The sequence below is a fragment of the Paramormyrops kingsleyae genome, chromosome 5 (genome assembly GCF_048594095.1).
Source record: "Paramormyrops kingsleyae isolate MSU_618 chromosome 5, PKINGS_0.4, whole genome shotgun sequence".
Taxonomy (NCBI): Eukaryota; Metazoa; Chordata; class Actinopteri; order Osteoglossiformes; family Mormyridae; genus Paramormyrops; species Paramormyrops kingsleyae.
The window spans coordinates 38,172,564-38,200,240 of record NC_132801.1 but is presented as its reverse complement, the minus strand read 5'-3'; the positions used below and the strand labels follow the sequence as shown (position 1 = coordinate 38,200,240).

Below are 27,677 nucleotides of genomic sequence, written 5' to 3'. Positions count from 1 at the left end.
TATTGTTAGGGTCCTTGGGTTTAGAAAACTGCTGTATAAATTAGGGGTGTAACAATACATCGATTTGTATTGATATATCGATTCAATGGCAAACGATCTGATGCATCGATGTGACCGGATAAATATCGATACATGCATTTTTTTTCTCGCCTGTTCCAGTATTGTTTTCATGATCCACTCCGACGTATACATGGTCTAAGCCCAATACGTCTATCGCAATCTACTGGTCGATTGCATAGGTAGTGTGGGTAGAATGTATGGCATAAAAAAAATACGGAATGGGAGGAGGACTGTTTTTTCCCACCATGTCATATTTGAAGTTCATTTGCCTCATCTGTCAGTCTACCATTGCTATTCCAAAGAAGGGAAATGTGGAGCATTTCATTTAAATGTAAAGGATTGGGTGAAATTTCATCATTTTGACTACAATCCCCAGTATTGAATCAAATCACATCGTATCATATCGTGGGGATTTCTGAGATATCAAAAAAAAAAATCGAACCGTTGGCTTAAGGAATCGATATTGTATCGTATCGCGAGGAAAGGTGTGATTTACACCCCTAGTATAAACGTCATGTATTATATTAATTATTATAATTATTATATTCAGGGCTAAGGGCTTTGCTCAGGTGCCCAATGGTGAGAACTCTACCCACAACCACAAGCAGAAATAAGTCCATAAAATAAATTTACAAGGTATGTAGGGTCTGTCGTTTGGCGCACTGTGGGCCCTCAGCTTTGCTTCGTAAAATAAAAAAAACAAATAAAAAAATTCTCCCAGGAGCTCTCAGACATGGCTGGAATTTCACAGCAAAACTGCAGATCCAGCTATGGGGAGTGTGGCCCTCCGACAGACAGCAGCGGCACGAGAAACCAGATCCCACAGTGTGGTAAGATGCTCGCAAAGCTGGCATGCGTCAATATGTGAAAGTCAACCCTAGGAGGCGGCTCGAGCACAAACGATAGAACAGAGCAGAGCAGGTCTTCAAAACCACTCTGTTTATTTAAAAACCAAATGACAATGAACAGCAAAATGTTTTTTTTTTTTTTGAAAAACAGTATTTGTTACCTACAACAGAAAAGAGGTGAGAGTGGGAGGAAAAAAAATTACAAGCCAGCACATACCCAAAGTAATGCTCTGTTTTACATCGTCTGATTTGATGCCAATTAAAACAGCTGACCTTTGGTCTTATCCATCATAGACCAATAAACAGACGCAACTAATGGCTAAAAAATAAGAAAACAAGCTTTGTTTGAAACCACGTTCAATTAAGCACTAATCTCACAACATGAGGAAAGAGCTAATAACCTTTAAACACATACTGAAAGCCTGTACACAGAAGAATGGAGAGTCAAAGACTTCATTAGTCACCTTATACAAAACTGGAGAAATTGTGACATAGTCACCCCCCGTCACTACCCTCAGCAGAAAATGCATCAGAGCTGCAGAAACAGGCATCACATTTACAGAGAAATGCCATGGTCTGTTCACATTCACAAACCCACTACTATACACTTCCACTTTCAGATCCCATTTGGAGTAAAATGAGCACAAAAAAAAGGGTTACGAAACAGCTGGAAGCCTCCCATCTCCCACGCTAAGGGCAACAACATTCACGGAAACAAGCAGGCTTGAAAAACAAATAGTCACTTCTGATGTGTCCACACCCCGGGCTGATGTCAGTTACCTGTGTGGAGCTGAAATAAGCTGGGCGGGGGTGTTTTCCCTAGGCGCTTTCTGGGGACCACCCTGACCATCACCATGTGGGAACATGCTGCTTCGTTTGGCCGCTAAACAAAAAAGAACAGAAGAATACGCAGGCTGGCTGGCCTCCTAAGGATCTGCCTCATTTTACGGGAGGTGATACACCAATGCTTCAGTTGTCCCAGCGACTCTTCTTGCGCTTCGGAGGATCCGTGATGGAGAAGCTTCTTTCAGCCTTCTCACCTCTGCCGTCATCCCCCGGTTTGTCCCCCCCATTCCTGTCGGCCCTCCCCTGTCCGTTACTACTGTCCCCATGGCGCCCACCACTGTAGCGATCTTGATCACCATATCGATCTCCATAGCGATCCCCGCCGTGCCGCTCACTGCGCTCAGACCGGCTTTCTGACAGGGAGCTCAGGGAGCCACCGCTGGTGAAGCCCAGCATCTTCGTGCCCAAGCTGTGGGACGGCGGGGGAGGTCCCATGCCCTGAGAGGAGGAGCCTCCCCGGGACCGGCCGCTGTCCTGGGGTTCCTCTGTGGGCACGGAGCTCAGGCTGCCGGCACTAGTCCAGCCTGATGAGCTGCTGGAGTTGGTGTTAGTCAGCTTGGGTGGCAAACCGGATGCGGCCACAAAATGATTCTTATACTGAGCCTGAAAGGAAAATAGCACAGACAGGAATAGGGTTTACCCATTCAGAGGAAAGATGGCACATACACACGTGATTAGGGTAGCTCTCCACTGGCTGCCGACCCAGGTACCTGAAAGGCCTGTTTCAGTGCCGACATGCGGTCCCCCATGGCCCCCGAGGATGGTTTGTAGGTCTCGTAGTTACAGAGGGAGGAGCCACTGGCTGCGACCCCACGCTCCTGTGGGACGACAGACACGGATTAATTACAGGTTGCAGGACCGCCAGGGTGCTAAAGCAGCCCCAAAATCAGAGAGCCTCCGGTTTTTCATATGGCAAAACAAAGGGGTTCACCGATGTGTCGGCCCCCAGGCCGGGCCTCTCCCTGTAGCCCAGGCCACCTCCGCCAATGTTCAGCTTTTTCCCCTTGCCTCCCTTAAAGCGGGACTTCCTGAACCAGGGATTCTGCATGGATACAGATGTAAGAGGACAGGAGTCAGGAGCCTAGAGCTGTGGTATTGAAATAAAAGTAATACCATTAACAAGTCATGGCAGTGGGTGGGATCATCATCCAACTGCATTTCTCATTGGCTCTGACTGGGTTAAAGCAGGCAGTGATTGGCAGCAGTGACTGGGACATGGCTTTTGCCCATTTACCTGCATCGCAAGATCCATGAGTTCTTTGGAAACATTCTGATTGGCTCCTTCGAGATTGCGCACAAGGTCGCCAGCAAAGGAAGTATCCTTGTGGGTAAGCAGGGTGTAGGCCACTCCTTTCTCCCCTGCACGACCCGTGCGGCCGATTCGGTGAGTGTGTGTGTCGATGTCACGAGCCACGTCGTAATTGACAACGGTGCGGATGGATGGGATGTCCAAGCCACGGGCTATAGGACATACACTTATGAGTCAAATAGCATAAATAAGCAGAACTAACTAGAAGTGAAACCTGGAAATCAATACAAGCACTAGGGCTCCAGAACCTTCACTGATGGACCAATCCATTCAGACACCCCATAACAGCTCAAGACAGAGAGGTCCTATTTCAACCCCTGCTTACCCGCAACATCTGTGGCCACCAGCACGGGCAGACTCTTCTTCTTAAAATCAGCGATGACCTTGTTCCTCTCGCTCTGGTCCATGTCTCCATGCAGCAGGCCCAGGCTGTAGCCCTCCTGGCTCAGGTTGGTGGCCAGCTCCTCACAATTGGCTTTCTTGGTGACGAAGATGAGCACAGATCCGGAGGAGGTGAACTCCACCAGGCGCCTTGTCAGCCAGCCCCACTTGTCCAGGCCGCTGGGCATAACCTCTACCAGCTGGGTCACATCCTCGTTGGCCTGCCAAGGACCGGAGTGGTTAGCACAAGGTTATGTGAAATGGTAGCTGCTAGAATCTCAAATAATTTCCGTGTGACCCAAATTTATGCAAAAAGTGTCCAACTGACTTGTGGGAAATTCATTTCAGCATCTACTCCACGCTATAAACATGACTGGATATTAACTAATGCAATGGGTTGACTAGCACTGTGTCTGAGACAGACAGCCTACCTCGCCAATGTCACCCTGCACCACACGGATAGGGTCCACCAGTATGTCCCGCGCCAACCTCTCGATCTTTTTCCGGAAGGTGGCACTGAAGAGAAGGGCTGTGGGGAGAGGCGGCGGCATGCAAGTCACAAGAGGGTGACGATGGACAACTTGCAAGTGCACAGACTGAGGATGAGGACACTTACTCTGTCTGTCGGGGCGCACGTGACTTGCAATGGACCTCACCTGATACTCTGAAACACATGAGAACATGATCAATATTAGATTTTAGCATTTATTCAGAGAGATGTATAGTTTGGGACAAAAGAAATTGGTGTTGAGGGCCTTGCTCAAAGACCCAGCTGTGAGATCAAATCAGCCACCAACCCAGGCATCTGAACCAGTAACCTTCTGATCACAGGCACGTCATCCTAACTCGGTGAGCCATGCACTGTACACATTACAGGCATACACTACACATACATGTCCCCTTCCATCTGTCCATTGTTTGGTGAACCTGGACAAGGCATTAGGCAAGGAGCACCCTGGATGGGATGCCAGTTCATTGCTGGGTAATACAGTAAAATCCAGTTATAACGGACTTCAAGGGACCTGTAAACAATCCGTTATATCCAAAGTCTGTTATATCCAGAGTTGCCCAGAACACAACTACAGGACACTATTTACTCATGCCACACCCCAGAAAGGTAGTAATCCAACTTTATTTACTGTATTTCACCTATTGCAACTCAAAACAAAACTCATTTTATGTCACAACCACACATATCTTTTCTTACTACTGTAGCGAATGAATGCATAGCAAATGACAAGAGGCATTATAATACCCTACACTAAAAGATGTTCTAAAGCATTATGTCGAACTGTAGCCAAATTACTGGGAAGAAAAATCTGTCATTTTCTTCTGGGCTGCATTTCTTTCAGAGGTTTTAGCGATATATGCATCAACTTTTCCAAAGAAATTCATCAGAATGTCTGCTTCAACATCATCATAGGTGGATTTGCGCATTTTCTTTCTGCCATCTGCAAACTGGAAAGAAGTCTTGTACTTCTCAGGGTTACTATGTCACTGACCATAGATTTAGTTATACCATAGTCACGTACAATATCCGCTTGTTTTCTCTTTTTTGTTTCAATTAAAAGAACGTTTTAAATCTAACGATGCTTCGTAGCAGACTTCTCAGCCATTTTGAAAACAACTACTGACGTGCATGTCCGTTATAGTCGAAACAAAACTACAGCTAAAAGCGGCCCTAGGGACCAAATTGTTTGTCCGTTATAAGCAAAATTCCGTTATATTTGAGTCTGCTATATCCGATGCTTTTTCTGCATGTTCTTAAAAGTGCACGGCCGGGACCAGCGGACCTCGTCTGTTATAGACGATATTCCATTATAAGTGAGTCCGCTATAACGAGAATTTACCGTACACACAAATTGGACAACTGAGCCACCAATTAACATAATCTGTATATCTTTGGACAATGGGAAGGGGCTAGGGTAACATAGGGAGACTCAAAGCTGCACATACACAGAGCCAGGCAGGATGTAACTCAAAGCCTCCGCCTTGGAGGAGTTATGAGGCCACAGTTTTATTTACAGAGCCACTGTCCTCTTCCAAATAGCTTTTCCAGCTGCATCAGGCTCTGCAATCCCTATCGATACCTGCTGGTTCAGGCAGGGGGTGCCCTTACCGAAGCCCATGTCAAACATGCGGTCTGCCTCATCAAAGACCAGGTAGGTCACCCTCTGCAGGGATGTCGCCTTCTTCTTCACGTGGTCGATCAGGCGTCCCTGTCGATGCATGTGCAGTCAAGATGGGGCATAGGGCTTTTGACCCAGCACATGGAGTGTTTTTTAAATAAATAAATAAATAAATAAATAGAGACTCACTGGGGTGCAGACCACAATCTCGGCGCCTTCCTGCAGTGCTTTGGCCTGTTCCCACATGCTGCCGCCGCCGTACACAGCCACTGAGCGAAGATTGTAGGCCTTCCCGAAGCGCTTGCATTCTGCGTGTATCTGGAGCAACACGGCGTGTCATGGAAACATTCAGGTCACTGAGACAACAGAGCTGCTTCTGCCAGAACACTCATCTGGTCATGTGGCGCAAACTAAACACGGACTAAACGAAATATCAGGACTGAACCAGGAAGTTCAAGGAAGGCACTCCGTATTAGGGGTGTAAATCACAGCTTTCCTTGTGATACGATACAATATCGATTCCTTAAGCCAACGGTTCGATTTTTTTTGATACCTCAGATATTCCCACGATACGATTCATTTCGATACTAGGGATAGTAGTGGAAATGATGAAAATTTCACACAATCCTTCACATTTCAATGAATTAAAAAAGGCAAATATAATTAGCATTTTATCATATTAAGTCCCATAAATCAAGCAAAATAAAGTGCAATAAGGTAAAAATAAAAACTTTGGATGGATGTAGATTTACATGGTGAATAATTTTTATTTTGAATCAAGTCTTCTCCAGATAAATACAAAAGTGTAACAAAAAGTATAAAAGTATGTCCATAACCGTCATGACCTGCTCATATGACCCTCGTGTGCTACGCCCCTCATTAACTTTGCGTACAATCCCGATTGTTCCCAGCTGTTTCTTATTGTTTCGTCCAGTCCTGTGTATTTAAGTCCACATCAGAGTCTGTCGCCCAGATCTGTCATTGAAGTTTCCCCCTATGTTATGTGCTGTGCTTGCAATAACCCCCCCCCCCCCCCGTTAGTTGGATTTCCATCTGCCTGATCCTGATTCCACATTCCCTGCTCGCTTGCCCTACGCTGGGGTACAACAATTACAAGAAATATAAAGTGCAATATAATCAAATAAAAAACATTGCATGGACAGACATGTTGAATGAGGAAGATCAACAGACTGACTTCTGCAGTGAAACATGTATGTCAGTATTCTGCATTGAGAGGTTTTTTTTTTTTTTTTTTTTTTTTTAAAGAAAAATTAAATGGTCAAAATGTTCAGGAGATTGTGTGCTCTGAGCATAGCGTCCTATGTCACCTGCCATACTAAACACACGCTCTGAAGGAACGCTAGCTTGCGAGCTACTTATAAATAACCAAGTCAAAATGATCTACCTACTATAAAAATGCAAAACATATATTTATGTATAAAATATTGAGTATTCTTTATTAATAATAATTATTATTATTATTAATTTCCCTTTGGGATGAATAAAGTATTTTTGAATTGAACTGGGATTTTAGTTCCTTCACCTTTCTCTTTCTCAGCTCACTTTTCAGAGGGAAGTTAATGTCATAGTTTTGATGAACAGTCCAAAAATGCCGCTCCACATTTCCCATCTTCAGAATAGCAACGGTAGACTGACAGATGAGTCAAACGCACTTCGAATATGACATGGTGAAATAAAACAGTCCTCCTCCCATTCCGTATGGAAGTGGCAGGTTTTTGGCTTCTTACTTGGTCCAGCTCCCCCATTCATTTTTATACCCTTTCTTAAGTTTAGTAGAAATAAATTGGAGGCTAACTAGGGGACTCGGTAGCTTGCAGCAGCTGGTGTGATCAAACGCATCATCCATCCTCTATTTTTTATGCCATACGATCTACCCACACTACCTTTGCAATTGACCAGTAGGTCGCGATCGACGTATTGGGCGTAGACCATGTATACGTCTGAGTGCATCATGAAAACAATACTGGAACAGGCGAGAAAATAAAAACGCATGTATCGATATTTATGCGGTCACATCGATGCATCGGATCGTTTTCTGTTGAATCGATATATCGATACAAATCGATGTATTGTTACACCCCTACTCCGTATCACATTCTAACTTCGAAATATCGCAAACTCTCCTAATTTTAGGATAACAGTTAAGCTGCCATAACTTTTACAGATCGACACACAGTGTCAGCTATGGCTAAACTCATTTAATCCATATGGGTGCTGTTTATTTAAATCAACAAAATGTATAGAACTCCTCTCATGACATAATGATAAAAATGATATATATCATGGGAATGAATTAGTAACATGTGGCCATGATTTAACTAAAATGAGGGAATGAGATAGTAGAACGTGTCCACAATATATATAACTTTTATCGTTATGTCAAGATCGGGGCAGCGTAGTTATCCTAATGTTAGGAGAGTTTAAAGATTTTGGGAAGTTAGGAAAGTTGTGTAACACAAATTGCCTGTCTTGAGAACAATAACTTAGGAACTGTTCATCTATAATGGCTTTTTTCCTAAATCAGGTGCCAACTGTAGTTACCATGGTTACCAAACAGTTAAGACAGGATATAAAAGTTAGGAAGTTTCTGTAATATGCCCCCAGAACAGGACAGACAAAACACAGTTATGAGAATTCAAATTGACTAGGTAAGCTCGATCTGTTGTAACTTAGTCTAGGATTAGTGGCTCATTTCTGGAATGAGCAGTTTTATAAATGAGGTAAGGAATTAATAGAACACAATCAGGCTTCCAGCTGCACCTGTCCTGCTAGCCATCACCATCCCTCTCCCTGCCACGCTCCCCATTGATACTGCCATGCCCTGTGCCTGACCTGCTGACAAAGCTCCCTGGTGGGGCACACAATGATGGCGATGGGGCCCTCTCCAGACTGCAACTCTTTCTGGTCCATGATATGCACTAGCATGGGCCAGATGAAGGCGGCCGTCTTCCCGCTGCCTGTCTTGGCGATGCCAATCATGTCACGGCCACTCAGGGCAATGGGCACCCCCTGTGGGAGAGCGACGAAAGTCACGACATCTGTTCGAAGCATCATGGGTGCACAGCATGAGAGGAAGCAGAGGGCACTGCCAGGTGGAGCCCGGAATACCTGGCACTGGATGGGCGTCGGCTGCGTGTACTCCGATTTGCGGATCTGGTGCATCAGCTGTTCGTCAAAGCCAAAGTGAGCAAAGCTGGTGCCGGGCTTCGGGGGGGCAGCTCCAGACACCTGATAGCACACGGAAGTCACATGATCACAACAAGGGATAACAGGGTTTCACCCCCAAGGGAGGAGGCGGCAGTGGCGGCATTTCTATCATCTAACTGCAGCCTGCAGAGAGATGGAGGTCTCTCACTCCTGAGCGACACCTACCCGCAAGTTCAGCTTTTGCCTTAGCTCCACCACCTGGATGCCCGTTAAGGTGCTCAGCTCCTCATGCTCATTGTAGAAGTTCTTCTCAAAGGGTGGGTAGTCGATCTAAAAGGAATATGGAGCACTATCATTACGGTTTTCCAAATTATCATTTGGAAATTCAGTTCGGTGTTAGGTTTGAGCGTGGTTTTATTATTTTTTAAAATGTATTTTTTTATTTGGTTTTTACACATTTCAGTTTAAATTTTGATAATTTTATTTCTAGAGATAGACTGAAAATTGTAGAGCTAGTTTAGGTGTCTGATCTTTAGAGAATCCTACATGAATACACAGTGTATGTTATGTACTCAAAATGGGCAAGACACGTTCTGGGCATTCCATAAAGCAAATCATTACTTTAGCTGAACAGCATTACAAAATTATAATGGAAAGTATTTCACATTTGTTAGATTCTGAATCAATATTTATAGTTTTCATTTAGTTGTAGTGTTCTAGGTTATTTTATTTCAGTTTATGAAAATGTTCACTCACACTTATTTTTCGTTAACCCTGATATGGAGACATGACTATAAAAACAAGCCAAATGGGACAAGTTTGTTGTCAAAGACAAGTCATTCACAGATCAATGATGGTTTATACACAGTGCTGAGAAAAAAAAAATCTGGCAAGTCACAGCTATCCATCCATCCATTATCTACCGCTTATCTGAGGTCGAGTCACAGGTGCAGCAGTGGCCCTCTCCCCGGCCACTTCGTCCAGCTCCTCCAGGGGAATCCCGAGGCATTCCCAGGCCAGCCGAGAGACATAGTCCCTCCAGCGTGTCCTGGGTCTTCCCCGGGGCCTCCTCCCAGTGGCACATGCCCAGAACACCTTACCAGGGAGGTGTCCAGGAGGCATCCTAAGCAGATGCCCGAGCCACCTCAACTGGCTCTCAATGCGGAGGAGCAGCGGCTCTATTCTGAGTCCCTCCCGAATGACCGAGCTCCTTACCCTATCTCTAAGGGAAAGCCCAGCCACCCTGTGGAGGAAACTCGTTCTTTCGGTCACTACCCACAGCTCGTGACCATAGGTGAGGGTAGGAACGTAGATCGACTGGTAAATTGAGAGCTTTGCCTTTTGGCTCAGCTCCTTCTTCACCATGACAGACCGATGCAGCGCCCGCATCACTGCTGACGCCGCACCGATCCGCCTGTCGATCTCCCGCTCCATCCTTCCCTCACTCGTGAATAAGACCCTGAGATGCTTAAACTCCTCCACTTGAGGAAGGACCTCTTCCCCGACCTGGAGAGAGCACTCCACCCTTTTCTGGCTGAGGACCATGGTCTCAGATTTGGAGGTGCTGATTTTCATCCCAGCCGCTTTACACTCTGCTGCAAACTGTTCCAGTGAGAGCTGAAGGTCACGGTCTGATGAAGCTAACAGAACCGCATCATCTGCAAAAAGCAGAGACCTAATCCTGAGGTCACCAAACCGGACACCCTCAACTCTCAGCTCTGGCTGTGCCTAGAAAATCTGTCCATAAAAGCTATGAACAGAATTAATGACAAAGGGCAGCCCTGGCGGAGTCCAACCCTCACTGGAAATGAATCCGACTTGCAACCGACCATGTGGACCAAGCTCTGACACCGGTCATACAAGGACTGAACAGCCCATATAAGGTAGCCCGGAACCCCTTACTCCCGGAGCACTCCCCGAGGGACACGGTCGAATGCCTTCTCCAAGTCCACAAAACACATGTAGACTGGTTGGGCAAACTCCCATGAACCCTCCAAGACCCTGCTGAGAGTATAGAGCTGGTCCCCAGTTCCACGGCCAGGGCGAAAACCACACTGCTCCTCCTGAATACAAGGTTCGACAATCCGACGGACCCTCCACTCCAGAACCCCCGACTAGACCTGAGGAGTGTGATCCCCCTATAGTTGGAGCGCACCCTCCGGTCCCCCTTCTTAAAGAGGGGGACCGCCAACCCGGCCTGCCAGTCCAGAGGCACTGCCCCCGATGTGCACACGATGCTACAGATGCGTGTTAACCAGGACATCCCCACAGCATTCAGAGCCTTAAGGAACTCCAGATGGATCTCATTCACCCCCAGGGCCTGGCCACGGAGGAGCTTTTTAACCACTTCAGCGACCTCCACCCCAGCCTCAAGCCCCCAGACTCTGCTTCCTCGTTGGAAGGCGTGTCAATGGGATTGAGATCTTCGAAGTATTCCCTCCACCGACCCAAAATGGCCCGAGTTGAGGTCAGCAGCACCCCATCCCCACCATAAACAGTGTTGATGCACTCCGCTTTCCCGCCCTGAGCCGCCGGATGGTGGACCAGAATCTCCTCAAAGCCGTCCGGAAATCATTCTCCATGGCCTCGCCAAACTCCTCCCACACCTGAGTTTTTGCCTCAGCGACCACCGAAGCCACATTCAACTTGGCCCGCCGGTACCTATCAGCTGCCCCAGGAGTGCCACAGGCTAAAAAGGCCCGATAGGACTCCTCCTTCAGCTTGATGGCATCCCTCACCAGTGGTGTCCACCAGCGGGTTCGGGGATTGCCGCCGCGACAGGCACCGACCACCTTACGGCCACAGCTCCGGTCGGCACGGAATGGAGGCACGGAACATGGCCCATTTGGACTCAATGTCCCCCGCCTCCCCCAGGACCTGGGAGAAGTGATGCCGGAGGTGGAAGTTGAAGCCCCTTCTGATAGGGGATTCCATCAGATGTTCCCAGCAGACCCTCACTACATGCTTGGGCCTGTCAGGACTGGCCGGCTTCCTCCCCCACCAGCGGAGCCAACCCACCATCGGGTAGTGATCAGTTGACAGCTCCGCCCCTATCTTCACCCGAGTGTCCAATACATGCGGCCGCAAGTCCGATGACACAACCACAAAGTTGATCATCGAACTGCAGCCTAGGGTGTCCTGGTGCCAAGTGCACATATGGACACCCTTATGCTTGAAAATGGTGTTCATTATGGACAATCCGTGACAAGCACAGAAGTCTAACAACAAAACACCGCTCGGTTTCAGATCGGGGGGGGCTTCCTCCCAATCACGCCACTCCAGGTCTCACTGTCATTGCCCATGTGAGCATTGAAGTCCCCCAGCAGAACAAGAGAGTCCCCAGGAGGAACGCTCTCCAACACCACTTCCAAGGAATCCAAAAAGGGTGGGTATTCTGAGCTGTCGCTTGGCGCATAAGCGCAAACAACACTCAGGACCCGTCCCCCCACCCAAAGGCGAAGGGAGGCTACTCTCTCATTCACCGCAGTAAACCCCAATGTACAGGTGCCCAGTATGGGTGGCACGGTTCACAAAACCCATGGTTCGGTTTGTATCACGGTTTTAGGGTCACGGTTTTCGGTTCTGTACGGTTCTTGTTATTTTTTCTTTTAATCTTTAACACTCCAGAAATGTACTTCAGCATATGATATATAGCTTAATTATCCACAATTTAGGATACAGTATTAAAAAAGCTATATCATGTAATCATGCATAAACTGAATTTGACTTGACTTAAAGCACATTATTAAAATTATTAAGCATTATTAATCCCAGAACAGTAATAAAATAAAAGTCTTGCCTTAACATAAATGCTAAAAGAATAGATCGCTTTAATCGCTATTACAGTTGGGTATGGGCACGCGGTCTTATTTAGAAAACATACAAAAAGAGACGCATATAATGTTTAATCATTCGTTTTGTATTTGTCCGGTCCACAGGGTTAATTTAATTGGGGATCGTTAAAATTATAGATCACCTATCTTGATTAAGCCTGATTCGGTTCGTTTTATTTATTTATATTTATATATTTATATATTTATATACGTGAAAAAAATTGGTATTAATTATATTGAATGTTCTTGAGTAATCGATAAAATCCAGTTTCTGTGTATGTACAAGACATCAATCTGTAATAGTTCAAAATATGTCCAGTTGATATGTCTAGTATGATCATCTGGCAATAGCCTGTAGGTCTGTGTGGTCAGACACTGTGCAATAAACAGAATTTTTAGGAACATGGCAAATGTTCACATTGCAGCATGGAAGCAGGCTCACTGTTACAATGCTGACCGGGGAAGCAGAGGCGAGGATCGAGACCTAGGATCGGGGGAATGCGGGGTTTAATGAGCAAAAGGAACACAGACGAGCGGTAAAGCAGAATTGCAATATAATGACCGGACTGGAGAAAGAAACGGAAACGCGGACTAAATACAATGGAGTAATGACAAATTTGACAACAATCAATAACAGCTGGTAAACACGGGGAATCCACACAGGGTTAACGAGGGGGCGTGGCACACGGAAAGAGCGGACGATCGAGGCATGACACTCACTGGAGTGCTTTGTCACAGATAACTTAATTTTCTTTAACAAAGTGCCTAACCGCACATTAAATAAAGTCACACAATAAAGGCGCACAACAGTGTTCAGATTTTGTGCTATCGGTTGGCTGAAATTTAAACGTTTTCTTCAGAGACGGTGGTAACGCTGAAAACACGAGCTAAACGCAGCAAACGAAAGGCTACCGGAAATTACTTAGCTGGCTGAACTTTTACTGGAACTACGTCACAACGCTCTGTGCATATAGCCTATTCTTTCACGCGAAAGGGAAACACACTGACATCACATACGGGGCACGAGGCTACATTGCGCATGTCATGAACCGTCGAACCGTGCGACGCATGCATACTCCGAACCGAGACAAGCGAACCGAACGGTTCGGTTTTTTTTCATGAACCGTGCCATCCCTAGTGCCCAGCGAGGGGGCAATAAATATGCCCACCCCGGCTCTGCATCTCTCCCCGTGAGCAACTCCAGAGTGGAAGAGGGTCCAACCCCCCTCAAGGAGACTGGTTCCAGAGCCCAAGCCGTGCGTCAAGGTAAGCCCAGCTATATCTCAGAACCTCACAACCTCCTACACCAGCTCAGGCTCCTTCCTTGCCAGAGAGGTGACATTCCATGTCCCTAGAGCTAGCTTCTGCAGCCGAGGATAGGACCGCTGAGGTCCCCGCCTTTGGCCACTGCCCAACTCGCACTGCACCCGACCCCTTTGGACCCTCCTACAGGTGGTGAGTCCATTGGAGGGGGGACCCACATGCCTTCTTTGGGCTGTTCCCGAAGCTAATATAGTAGCACTAAAATGTCACATGAGATTCAAAGCTAGAGTTAATGTATTTTGATTGGGAAGAAGTATTACACTTTTTAAGTCCTTAACATGCCCATTTAGGTGAATGAGCATCTAATAATGTTGATTCCGCTGTGAGCATCCTCATATAGTTGCATTTGCATTGTCCCTACTGACATAGCGCGGTTTTCTACCACAAAGTACTTTTGGTACTTTTCCTTTTCCATTGACTTCTGCTTGAGTACTATTACCAAGAGTACCTAACCAACTGGAGTACTTCTTTGGTACTTTGGGGTGGGACGTGAAACGCTTTCTTTGTTGATTGGTTATGCAAATAGCCTGCCACTGAGACAACACAAACTCCACCTTGAAAACAGTTGCAAACTCAGAAAACAACGATTATAAATTTAATTAACTGCGATCTAGTCAGAACAACAAATACAACAAAAATATAAGGATGGTATTACAAAAAATTTTAACATTTCTGTCTCACAATTACCACTATACTAGGACAGCAGGCGTATAACGATGTGATTTTGTTTAATAAATATTGCCGTATTTATAAAACAAAAAGGGAGTTCATAAATTTCTCACAAACCCGTCTAGGAGTGATTAAAACAGCAAGGATGAAAATGATCATGGTTGTCTTGGAGAACGCATGCAGTGTTCATGCAAAAGTTAAACTTTAAACTGATTTTTAAACCAACACCTTGAAGTACCAAAAAGACAGTACCTGGTTATATGGAAAAGCACCCCTACACACGGATTCATCAGATAAACCAGTGTGGCTCCCATATAAGCTCAATCACAATACCATTTCAAGAAGCAATTTTCATAGCTTAAGCCACAGCTCCAAAAAGACCAGTTTTTTTCTGTATTAAAATCTTGATATCAATAAAAGCAATTGAACTCCACCTGAGAAAGCAAAGAAGAGGAAGAGTCAAGTACCTCCGAGTGGTCAATGGGTGGGAGGGGCATAATGATCTTCTTGGTGGTAGAAGGGATTGGATTGCCGTCACTGTCATAATCTATGTTTTCCTCCTCCTCTTCTTGGGTCAAGCCGGCAGTGGGGTTCTCCGCCATGTATCGGAAATAGGCTTCCTACATGGGGCACAGCAACACAGTGACAGAACGTCGCAACCAGACCTGCCACATCGCCAGTTGTCACACTGCAAGGTAAACAATCCCACTAAGCTCGGCCTACATTTTCATCAACCCATAGATTAGGTAAGAAGGTGTGATGTGTATTTTATTAGAATGTCAAATATTTCCCAAAAACACCAAAGTGAACTGCAACGGGAATTCGGCAACATGTTGGCAACAGCTAAGCCGGTTGGGGATCTGCACCCTTATCCCAAAGGTTTTGGGTGCAAATCTCACAGCTGGCAGAGTAATCACACCATTGGGACCTTGAGCAAGGTCCTTAATCCTGAGGCAGAAATGCTGGCTGACCCTAACTCTAGTCCAGTCTTGCACATCACTTTGGACAAAAGCATCTGCTAAATTAACAAAACATGAATATATACTACAGACGCATCGATACTTAAACAGATAACGGCAATCTAGTCTGAAGGGTCACAAATGCTCCAACAATCAAAACCACTGACATGAATCTGGGAGTGTCAAAGGATTAACCTGCAATCAGAGATTTAAAGACAGAGCAGCTCCTAAAAAAAAAAAGTCATTCATAGAGACACATGGCTGGGATGGTGGGACTGAAGCAAAGATGGCTGAGGATCGCCTCTGAGCAGTTGTGCGATAAAGGAGCACGGCGCGAGTCACACTCACTTGATCATCTTCTTCTTCAATGTCATCACGTATACCCCTGGAAGAAAAAGCGGAGAAAAAAAAAACTTCCCTGCAACTCGTCCATACACTCGTCAGCACCCTAAAGGAATACTCATTTTTCCACTTTTTCCTGTCTTATAACTACACTGTTGCACCTGCAAACGTCATTGTTTCTCCAGCTGGCCAAGGGAGCCGCAGACCACAGAGGACAGTCAGCGAGGGGCACCAAACTTGGCTAAGCACCTCACTGCTGTACCATCTTCACCCAAAATAACTTTGTCACCCAGAAATGGCAGACACCATTAACCTACCTTTAGAAAAACATTTACCATAGTATTATAACCTTCCTAAAGAATGTTTGCCCTTTAAAAGACCTGCATAATCACTAACAACTAGATCCCCATAAATAATCAGGAAAAAGCAGAATAGAACTTACTTATCAGGCTTTTTCTCTTTTTCCTTGTCTTCCAGTTTTCTTAAGTCTTTTGATGCTTGGTCCTATGAGGCAACATGAAACTGAACAATGTAAAAAAAAATTAACCAGTAACCATGGAACCAATTAATATCAGTGCAGAAAAAAAGTTTCACTATACTCCAAAAAGCAGTGACAAGTGAATCTTAAAACAAGACAGCCCATAGGGCTTATACAAGTTCTGATATCATTTTTATGTTAATTGACATCATATATAAGTTGCAACAGAAATAGTGAAGTTTCCCCATCACCTCCACTTCTGCCATGAAGGCATCTAGTGGGTCTTCCTCACTGTCAGAGTCCCTGTCCTGGGAATTAAACTGTTTTCGTGTTGGAGAGTTCTCCGCAGGGATATAAGGCAGGTCAACATTGCCAGACTCTTCCTCGTCATCTTCAAAATACCTAAGAGAGAAACCCCACATCTTGTATTCCTCCATTGCAGTTTAGGATACAATCAGTTTTATCTGAATTGTCCTACATAGAAAGTACAACAACCCTAAAGCGATTAATTTAAATTTGCAACCCAGGGGTTAAACCTTGTCGTATCGACATGTGGCACTTACGCGTTTTCCTCGTCAAAATTGGACCTTTTGGTGCCGATCTTATAAAAGGCGGGTAGCTGCTGGTTTTTGCCGTATCCTCCAGTCGAGCCGGCGGCACCAAATGAAGAGTGTGAGGGCCGCGAAAGGCGGGGCTCCTCCTTCTTTCCCGACCCTAAGCTGAATCCTCCAAATCCAAACCCCCTCTTAGCACCTGGACCACCTTTGTTCCAGTTCATTGCTTAATAATGTAGCCAACCGACCTACGAAGATAAAAAGAAGGAAATTACAGAGTCAAATTACACTGACTCGAAGCGCGGCGTATAAGCGAGATAATCACCGAGAAACACCAAGTGGCGTCTTACAGTTTAGCTTGCTACATAGCCTTACTACTTATTACAGGCGGCTGTATGTGACATCCCATCGTAGAAAGCTACAAAAGACAATGAGTTGTATTTCGTTTTACACCCCCTTCTCTACAATTAGTTAATCACCTATGTTTTATCCAGAGAAAAATTCAACTATTAGCAGTCCTTGGAACCTCCAACTTCACAGAGTTTCGTCACTAAAATCCGACAGTAAGTTTCACGTCATGAACGGGCGACGAATTGAAAATTTAACAACCAATAACGTTTGAGGATTCGTCATGTTCCCACCCTTTTTCTTAGCATCCGGTTTGTCTTCAACCAATAACATAGCAGTGTTTTTCGCGGACCAATAACAAACATCTTTAACCCCTTCAGCTAATAATACGGGTATTTTCAGGTCCTTCAAGCGAAGTCACATGTATTTAAAGTCTACGTGCTCATGTAAGTGTCACGTCCGTGATATGCAAAAAAATACCTTGAAATATGTCTTTGTCACTATTTTTTGTAAAGAACTTCACATTAGAGTATGAATTACGATAGTGAAATCCGTTGACCTTGCTGGTCATTGGTTAAGTTAAATGATTATTTGCATGAGTAGCTATACGTACAGTAAATATAACTAGTTTACGTGAAATTTGCTTGAATGGATTCGCGTGTAAGCGAGCTGTCAAAGTTGCCACTAATGATTAGCGGCAGTAAGTGGTAGGTTAACTAATTTTATAGATAAATATGTTTTAGCACATGGAATTCAATACACTGGTTTACATCTAGAAGTACAAAATTATTATGATCAATATCGTTTTTATCCCAAACAACGCTATATGTATCGGTGTAATTTCTCAGGTCATAGTAAGAATATTTTGTTTCTGTCTCCGATGGCTTCTGATGATAAATATTCGAATTTGTCAATTAACACCACCCAACCCCCAGTTACCGCGAATTCGCAAATATGTGTTTTTAAGACCTTTTTGGTTTGATCTAAGAAAAAAAAGAATATTATTGTTACTATGCATTTGTCAGTTTTAATCGAAATTAGCCCCCAGAGTATTACTGTAGCATATCACCAGTTGCATACTGCAGATGGTTTAAGATAGTAGGGATGCAATGATACCATTTTTTTCAGACTTTCATGGTATACCTAATGCTGTGGATTTTTTTGTACCCTTTTCCTGACTGATACCTTTCAACAATGAGATCCCTTTGATGCTTTGTAATCATGGCTTTTGCTGAAGGATGCAACTGAGTAAATGTCAGGAAAATCCTACTAGGACAGCTAAACTTTGTTTGGGGTTACTCAGAGTCACTAATTGACGACTGGTGTGTATCCAAAAAGACTGAATGCTGTAATTAAAATGAAAAGGCACTTCAACACAGTATTAGTTTAAAGGTGTGCACACTTGTGCAACCAGCTCATTATACATTTTTTATATATATTTTTCCCCTTAATTTTTTTCCCCAAATGAATTGTACAAGTTATAGATCACATTAAAGGTGGGAAAAGTTTTGAAATACTTTATTGTGGTCTCATTTTTTTTACATCACAAAAACCAGGTAGCTCTAAAGCAGTCCCAAATAATCTGGCTGTGAACAGTGGGGATTTCTGAGCACGGATGCAAGAATCTACTTAACACACACAGACCCTACAGACCCAGAAACATTTCTCTGTAAATTAGTAGAAATTAAATATGCTTTCAGCCTGAAAAAGGAGACCTACAATCACCTTTACTGTTTCAGCTACAACGACTTTAGAATGTGGGAGCATATATGCATAATTTTAACAGAGGTCAGTGAAAGGCCATGAAAAATCTCAGGAAGTGCCACGAGGTGGCATAATTTAATCTCTCAGCACTGCTGTTGCACTGTACTTGAAAGCGACTTAGCCAGTGTCTGTTACTGAGCCCAACAGTGCCTCAAATAATTATGAAACTAAAATCAGAAATTATGTTTATAGAATCTACCTGTCCACATGATCATCATATACCTCCTGGACAAGGAGGTGGTTCCCACAACACAATCGACAGTTAAAGTTATGTCATTAGATTCATGCAAAGCTTTCCTTGAAAGACTAGAACCCCACCCCAAACATCCACTCCATGTTACACATTTACGTTAGTTAATATGTAAATTATTATAGTTAAACATTTCCTTGGATCCCCCAAAGATTCCTGGACCTATCATTGTAAAGCTACTATATAGCTTGTATAGTTTTCAGGGTCATTTACTGTACACTATAGCGTACGTACGACACAATAACATTCCTTGATTCGTTGCCTATTTTAATGTGTTTTATTTTCGTTAGTCACCTATTCATTGTTTCACGTGTTTCAAATTCATAGTTTTCTCCATCGTGAAGAGATAGTCAGTCATAATTGTGAAACATCGTTGTTCTGCTTCCTCTCCGTTTTAGTTTAACAGTGTTTTGGTTGCCCTAATAGGGTGAAAGGGGCAAAAAAAATCTTTTAATACACATGTACATTCTTTCAGATTGGATTTCATTTGAATTTACGTTTTAAATGAATTACTCTAACTTGTATGTTAATGTGGTGATGTGGAAAACACTGAAGCTTTCAGCTATTAATAGTCACAAAATGACCCATATAAACGCATTGCGACCTTCTTCAGCACTTTATAAAGCCGTTCCACTAAACGCAGTTTGATGAGGTAAGCCATTGGTATGTAGCTTACCAGTAATAAATCCGACAATGTTATTTCTAGTTATTGAAAAGATCAGGGGCTAAGTGAAGTTTACCTGCGGCTTGACTTTTTTTTCTTGAAGGAAGACTGGCATCGGGGCTAAATACTAGGCTTAAAATACCCGGGACTATAGCCCCGAGTTATCGGACCTACGACGCCCATGAATCAGAACTGGAAAACACGCTTCGGGAAATGACACATGCTTCATTTTCACAATAGCCTACTTATTTGTAGTGGACTTCCAGGCAGTATTTCCGTCAAGCTTGCACTTACAGAAGTGAGATCACTCTGTTGGCTGTTAAATTTAAGGGAACGTCTCGCTTCATTGTGGAAGTACCACAAGTTCCTGGCGTGTAATTGTTTTCTTTGGCAATATTGAAACTTTGTTTTTTTTCCTCTTACAGCTGGAGTTAATGATTGCTATTATTTTGCTATCATGCAAGTATTTCAGGGGATGTTATGCTGATAGTCAGGGTTAACACAAGGCGATCAATATAAAGTACTCAACATCACAACTGAGTGAAGTGGGCTTTAAGACCTGTCATATTTCCCAAGCCTCCTACACCTCCTATAATAATGCAATATAAAGAGGAAAAAAATAGTTATTTTATTATTATATGCATTTTTAAACCAAATTATGGATTACATATTTTGGTTTGTTGCATTTTGGGGATCAATGTAGTGGGTCGGACGGTGCATTGCCAGCCTGTCACCGTACGCAGTGTGGGACGATGACATCACCGGCAGCCGAGAGAGGAAAGACTGGGGAAAGAGGGCAAGACGCAGGAATAGGGAGGACGCGGAGAGCTGTGCGAAGCGCTCCTCTATTCGGCGTTAATATTCATTTAACTATTCGGAGGGAAAAGGCCACGGCTTTGGATGCCTCGGCAGATCGAGAAAAAACAAGACGGTGATTTCAAGTGTTTTATAAAGGATCAGTCTCTTGCTTCCACGTCCCCCCAGGCTGGATACGCCGGTACCGGAGACTCAGCGCTCTTCATGTTTTTTACCACCAGAGCCACGGTGAAAAATCTGATTTGTGCTGTCTTTTGCATGGCTTAACAAGGAAGGCGTTTCGTGGTCCGGGGATACAGCGAGGTTTGGTGCCGGATGGAAACGAGCTGTCTTCAGTCAGCAATGGCTATGGGTCTGTCATCGAAAAAAGCATCTTCTCGAAACGTCGCCGTGGAGCGCAAGAACCTCATCACGGTCTGCAGGTAATTGTTACCGTGGCCTTAGCGCCTGCTAGACGTCTGCTTATTACTAAATAGGTTAATAACAATTAATTGCGCAGCAAGTCATAAATAATGTACAGTGCATTACTGTGGGGAGCTACATTTTTCAAGCTATTTCTCGTTATACCCCTTAATTTATTGGTTTGACAGACACAGGCCTGCGTATGTCTTGGTTAGCGTTAAAGAAAGAACAGAAAGGGATTTGGTGACGCGATGTGATCTGGTTCCATTTATACAAAATGGTTGTTTTTCTTTTTCCTAAATCTAAATAATTGCTACTGTAGATGCTGAGACTGTAGCCTACATAGCGGGCCATATCTACGTATAAGCAGTTTGGAAATGATTTTTCCTCCGCACGCACCATCCATTTTTAGAAAAGGACATTGTATCCCTGGTGAGTTTTGGAAAGGTGCACCAAAGCATCCGGCGCATCAATCCCTTTACTTTTTTTTTTTTAAGAAAAAGGTCACAGGCCTAATGGTGGGGCTGCCGTATGGATGCATTTTTGCGTCAATAAGAACGTCGTTGCTATGACGACAACCTTCTCCTTTAGCAAGGACATAGCCTGGTACCCAGCCTGGTACCCCAGGGATCCATTGTCATCAGCTGATTGTGAACTCATAATAAATTATCTCAATACAAATGAAAACTTTATAATTTATATATGAAGTGTATATTTTTTATATAAAATGCTTGTACATGTGTGTCCTATTTATCATGTCAAAAACTAATATTTGAATAATAAAAGTGGAAGGTCTTTCCTCTTTCAAAAAAAGATGAGTGCATTATTCTCATTCTTTTGTCGCAAGACTTTTGAATGATAACATGTGCCGTATTAATTAATACACCGGGGGATTGTCCGGCGCATATTCTTGGTCGCTGAGGACAGTGGGCCTATTGTGTTGTTGTCATGGGAACTTGATGGCAAGGTTCAAGGAGACATTGTTGGACACAAGACAATTGGTGGTGAAATCACTCGTCTTGATGGCTGGGCTCACTAGCCGCTGATATAACAGGCGTAGACCCTGAAAGCTGTCAAACACGGGTCTGTGTGTGTCTGCAGGCCCTGTCCCGGCAGCTGGCACTCAGCTATTCTCCCTCACACCATTAATTATTGTTTTTAAGTCCTTTTTTGGAAGCTGTTTGTGTAAAGGGGGGAATTCTGGGATTTCATTCACACTCCCACACTACAAGCTCAAATACTCAGTTCTCAGATTTTTTCACCCCTGACTTTTCTCATATATACACCTTATATTTCTGAAGACCATGTCTCACAGTAATCACCTTAAATCATAAATAGACTTAGTAATGTGGCTTAAATATGAGTCAGGGAAGTGCTTTTATGTGTATTAATTATGCGTTTTTATGCATTTCAAGACTTTCCTAACTAAAGCGTATTAAAGGCACACTTGGGTCTGCTAAATGATTGTGCTGCTTTCTCTGTTATCGGTTTGCATCAAAATAATATATAGAATATACATAATTAAATATTGAACTGAAATTCTGTTCTGGGCCATTTCTTTCACCTGTAACATTGTGTGCTGATTTAATATTTTGTAATGAAAACAGGAATGCCTGTGCTCTGTTTTTGTGAGTGAAGTTGTATCGGGAATGTTATTATTATTTAAGCAGATTAGACATTTTCTCTTTGTTGGCATCACTATCACCATGACACCATGTCCTGTGTGGATGTTGTTATCAGCCTGTTGTTCTGTGCTAGTTTGACCCCCAGCAGCTGTTATGCCCTTGATGATGATGAAGGTTTTGCTGTCTGTAACTGTGATGTTGGTCTGGGCAGGTTTTCTGTGAAGACTCTGCTGGAGAAGTACACAGCTGAGCCCATTGACGATTCCTCCGAGGAATTCATCAATTTTGCAGCCATTCTAGAGCACATCCTCAGCCACTGCTTCAAGGGTAACACGACAGGTAAAGAGGTGGTATTACTCCCAGTGTCCTATCCCACGGCCATCATTGAAAGGGAGATTAGCTTCTGTGTCTGTATAGGCATCCTTTCCACTGTGCTGGGCTGCAGGCCTGCTTTTCATGGCTGACGGGATGGAGGGTCACCAAGCAGAAGCCGAAAGGCAAGCAGTCCGCCAGCAATCAGTGTGTGCATGGCCAGGCACAGAGGAGGCCGGCCTGCGCCTTTGTGTGCAAGAGCAGCCATTGGGTGTATGTGCTTCCAGGAAGAAAAACACACAACCTGCTGCTCTTTCTGCCATCCTGGCATCTCTCCGCATGTGCCCGAGTTTCCTGGGCGACCTATAAGAGGCATTCTCTGGAATGGTTTCTGTAGTTCACTATACATATCTCTATAAATGCAAATGCCATGAAAACAAAACAACGATCCAGTATTGACCAATAAGGACTTGCCTCACTGTGATATCATTTTGAGGTCTATTGCAATATACATGAGTATATCAAATAAGGCAATATTCAATGATGTGTACATGCATGTCTCATACATTTGTTAAAAGATTGACCAGGTTGGCAAATATTAATAAACATAAACATATGCACTATTGGAAATGAACACATCGATGTTTTTAAAATAGAAATATCTGAAGAGAGGTCATGTTTAAGAAAGTTTGCGGTTATTTATATGCTGTTGAGAACTGAAGATGATTTATATGTAATTTTCTATGTCATTTTTACTATTTAAATTGCATGTTCATCTTTGTACTTTATATTCCTGCTGTATGCAAATGAATTTCCCCTGAGATCAAAAACATTCCTAGTATTAATATTGTGCTACTAAAATTAGTGTTTGGAATAAGAAGCGCACAGTTGTGGGCTTCCGGTTGTTCATACAGGTCCTGGGAGCTGGTTCAGTTATGACGGACAGCGCAGTTTCTGGGATTTCATCCGCGTTGCCTGTAGCAAGGTGCAGAACAACTGCATCAGCAGCATAGAGAACATGGAGAACATCAACACCTCACTCGCCAAGGCAAGAGACGGGGGTCATCTACATACTGTCTGTTCTCACCTGCACAGCAGCGGCCAGATCCAGGAAATAATGCAGCTGTTTTAAATCTCGCTGCAGTAACTATGGTGCTTTGTTGACTAAACAAACACAGTGTCTGGCCAGCATTAGCATATGACTTCCTGAGGTATCTTGGCATCTAAAGTTCAAGACTAATGATCTATCCTGTACATATGACTATATAAACCAGTTAATTAAGAATCGAGCTTTGGGCCAAATTCAGCTGCGAGAATTGAGCTTTGATCAAGGGTGACCGAAGAGGGAAGGTCACCCAGGACAGTATTAGAGATAAATGACTGTCAATTTACTAAAACCAAAAAGCACAAGCCCCTTGGAAAAGGGAAGATAATGATACTGTATGTAGAATAGAGTAGACAACAAATTGCTCCCCAACAGGAGAGAGTACACTGTAATCCTGGGCTGACCGGCTGCCTTTCCCACACAGGGACGGGCCTGGCTTCGAGTGGCTTTGATGGAGAAGCGTCTGTCTGAGTACATTGCGACTGCCCTGAGGGACACACGGACGACGAGGTCAGTGCTGCACCACTGAATGTCAGCTCTCTGCTAAAAAATAACATGTCACGTTTTGTAGAAACTCTGTGCAGATGCTGCACAGTTGAAATATCATTTATCCAGATATAGATGTGTACTGAAATTGACTAGTCAGTGAATTTTGTTTCCGATTCAAATCTGAATTTTCTGGAACAGCAATACATTTGTTAGCATTTTCAGATTGCTTTTAACACTTCTGAAAATGAGAAGTCAAAGCAATGCAATTAATTAGAACAGCATAGATACTAATAATATATTTATTAAAATGTGTTCTTATTAGCAATGGAACATGCACATGCTGTCAAGTTCCATTTGTGAATACTGTGACCAGTAATTTTTCTACTTTTATCATATTAAGATCATTCCTCATTAAAAGGGACATTATGCCAGAAGCGTACATTTCCACTTCTACAAATCCTGGGGCAAAAAGATCTTATTCTTGAATCTGAACATTGAATCATATGGAGGACATGTTAGACTATGAGAAACACATATCATGCCATCTCAGCTAGTTTTTATTCTTGAATAAAGTACATTTTATATGCATTTCACCCCTAAAATGCCAGGCCCTGTCACAGACAAATTTGTATATATCATAATGAATTTCTTTCTTACAAATAACATGCCCCATACATTAGAGATTTTTGACAGGACTGACAGTGTTGTGACAGGACTGACTATGGCATGACAGGACTGACCATGGTGTGATCTTTGGATTTTGTTGATGCAGGAAAAGTTATGTTTTGTGCTCTCTAATTAAATTTTAGTAAGCATTCATATTTTAAATTATTTTTGTGGTTTTAATGTTTACTTAATAGACTGATATGGTAAAGTTCAGCCAAGGACATATAATAAGAGTATTAGCCAAACCTTTTTTTAATTCAGTAAACTAATTTCACAATATTTCAATATAAAAACATTACATTTAACAATTTAACAAGTGATTTAACAATTCATTGAAAAAATTACAATGATTAATACTCAAAGCTCATATATGGGTCACACATGCGTATATGCATCACTTATTGATGGGGAAAAGTTGAACGACTATACTCTAAAATAACGATAAAATGTACTTTTTAGTAAATTCATAAACCAGTAACATAGTTGTTTATTATTATCATCAAGTATTATGTACTGTAGAGAGCTGTATGTGCTGCACTTTGTACAGCTGGCAGCACAGTAGGTTTGTTATACTAGCATCACCACAAACATGTGATGTCCCTCGTTGACTGAAATGTCATTATGCGGCGCATTACTGTAAAACTATATATGAATCCAAATATAAAAATAAAAAGTGCAACCTCAAAAGCAGTGCTACATTGGACTAGGTAAAAGAGGAACCCAAATCAAAATGTTTGTCTATATGAGCATAAAACGATTTACAGTGTTACGCCTATATATTCAAATAGTGTTTTACTATGGTACGTGTTAAATACATATTACATGCAATATAGAAACAATGCCATTCATTTGTAAGGCCCTGCCACACGGGGCTGTGACGGAGTCCGATGTGACAGGGCCTGACTTAGCCTGTTAGCATGCTTGTACTAAAACTGTGAGCATGCAAGGCATTTCACTAACTTTTTCAGACATTTTGGATTTAGAACAATTTCACTCATTTTTGGGATATTTTAGTGTGAGAGGGCATAACCCTTTAGCTAATGTTTCCCCTATTCCAGCCCTGGAGCGCCAGTCTGCAGCACAGTTTGCAGATCTCCCTGCTCAGACATACCTAGTAAACCTGCTGATTAGCTGATTAAGGTGTTTGAGCAGGGAAATCTGCAAGCTGTGCTGCATACTGGCCTTCCAGAACAGAACCGGAAGTGGGGAACCCTGCTTTAGTTCATCCTTCTAAAAAAACATACAGAAACAAGCTGTACATAATACAATTCAAGGACAAAACTCACCAAATCCACTCAGTCAAAGGCGTATAGCATACTTTTTATGTAGTGTTTTATGTAAACATGACAGGATTGTTTAAAAACATGGGGACAGTTGTAAAATACTATTTAGCTGTAGAATTTTGCGTAATTTATATGTTTAATCAATGATGTTTTATCATAAAAAATGTAGCTCAAGTTTAGCTGGGCATTTTTCAGAATTTGTCATTGTATAAGTGTTTTGAATGAAGAATAAAACATCTGCATACCCAAACCATCTAGTCAGTTTTAGACATTTTTTGGATTAAACAAGTTTTACTCACTGTAACGATCCAGTAGAGATAATGTACATCTAAAATGTCCCAAAATACTTTTGCGTAATAAGTGAGAAACTACTCCAAAGATATGCAGGTATGCCAATTCACGTCATAGTGAGGGAATGTGTGCTCTGTGATGGATTGGTAGCCTGCATTGTGGTTTGTGTTTCCTGGTATAGGCTCAAGTATCAGTTATGCTGCATTGTATAAGCTGTTACAAGATGGATGGATGGGTGGATGGTGAGAAGGATGGATGGAAAACATGCTTGATATTGATTATATAAATGTACACTCCATTGTTTTATGTGAGTTCTGGTGTTTACTAGATTAGAGTGACATTTCAGCACTAAGCAGAGTTGTACTTTTGAAAACATATCTGTCAATTTTTCAGGGAATTAAGGGTATTATTAAGCTGAAAGCATCAATCATTGTCTGTCAATACCATTAATTCCCAAGAATGCCAAGCATCTGTGTAAACTTCAGCAATGTGAAAGAGTCAGGCTCTACCGTAAGCTGATTCAGTGTTTGTGAGCTGCGGAAGCTGAAGGTCTTCTGCCATTCCAGGAGGTTCTATGACGACGGTGCCATCATGCTGAGGGAAGAGGCCACAGTGCTCACCGGCATGCTCATTGGACTCGGGGCCATAGATTTCAGGTGAAACCACCGGGGGGGTGCGTCTCAGTGGGGTCAGGACTCTGCCTCCATGATTAAAACTTTGTTCTTTGTAGCAAAGGGGAACCATTTTTAGTTTGATAAGAAGC

The 27,677-nt window shown here is 43.2% G+C and overlaps 2 protein-coding genes across 5 annotated transcripts in view; one reads left to right on the top strand and one right to left on the bottom strand.

Annotated features, from left to right (window-relative positions):
- Positions 1-982: 982 nt before the first annotated feature.
- On the bottom strand, positions 983-17,489 carry ddx42 (DEAD (Asp-Glu-Ala-Asp) box helicase 42). Of its 2 annotated transcripts, XM_023799857.2 has the most exons (18): positions 17,379-17,489; positions 16,909-17,147; positions 16,597-16,747; positions 16,310-16,371; positions 15,874-15,910; positions 15,034-15,186; positions 8,967-9,071; positions 8,703-8,822; positions 8,427-8,603; positions 5,763-5,891; positions 5,564-5,663; positions 4,061-4,108; positions 3,876-3,973; positions 3,389-3,665; positions 2,989-3,215; positions 2,686-2,796; positions 2,465-2,572; positions 983-2,357 (listed from the first exon to the last, which is right to left on the bottom strand). In XM_023799857.2, exons 2-18 carry the CDS (start codon positions 17,121-17,123, stop codon positions 1,878-1,880), a joined length of 2,598 nt encoding a protein of 865 aa, XP_023655625.1. In that variant the 5' UTR covers positions 17,124-17,147; positions 17,379-17,489; the 3' UTR covers positions 983-1,877. The 2 variants fall into 2 exon arrangements, with proteins under 2 accessions (XP_023655625.1, XP_072568816.1); XM_072712715.1 differs by lacking the exons at positions 15,874-15,910; positions 16,597-16,747; positions 16,909-17,147; positions 17,379-17,489.
- Positions 17,490-17,610: 121 nt separating this feature from the next.
- rundc3ab (RUN domain containing 3Ab) overlaps positions 17,611-27,677 on the top strand; it is a 29,016-nt gene continuing 18,949 nt past the window's right edge. The window contains exons 1-6 of one of the 3 annotated variants that reach the window (XM_023799860.2): positions 17,611-17,693; positions 21,013-21,163; positions 22,980-23,107; positions 23,995-24,128; positions 24,610-24,695; positions 27,481-27,570. In XM_023799860.2, coding sequence (XP_023655628.2) covers positions 21,057-21,163; positions 22,980-23,107; positions 23,995-24,128; positions 24,610-24,695; positions 27,481-27,570 — 545 coding nt within the window. In that variant the 5' untranslated portion in view covers positions 17,611-17,693; positions 21,013-21,056. Of the gene's footprint in view, positions 17,694-19,841; positions 19,914-20,614; positions 20,923-21,012; positions 21,164-22,979; positions 23,108-23,994; positions 24,129-24,609; positions 24,696-27,480; positions 27,571-27,677 lie in introns of those variants that run through there. The other 2 variants (XM_023799861.2, XM_023799859.2) reach the window with 2 other exon arrangements.

Bases quoted from the DNA above. Each gene is read 5' to 3' on its own strand.
- ddx42 (XM_023799857.2), bottom strand. From the start codon at position 17,123: ATGAACTGGAACAAAGGTGGTCCAGGTGCTAAGAGGGGGTTTGGATTT. The intron at 15,911-16,309 runs GTAAGTTCTATT...TTTTTCTTCCAG, and splicing joins AAAGAGAAAAAGCCTGATAA to GGGTATACGTGATGACATTG. The intron at 9,072-15,033 runs GTACTTGACTCT...TATTCCTTTTAG, and splicing joins CACCCATTGACCACTCGGAG to ATCGACTACCCACCCTTTGA.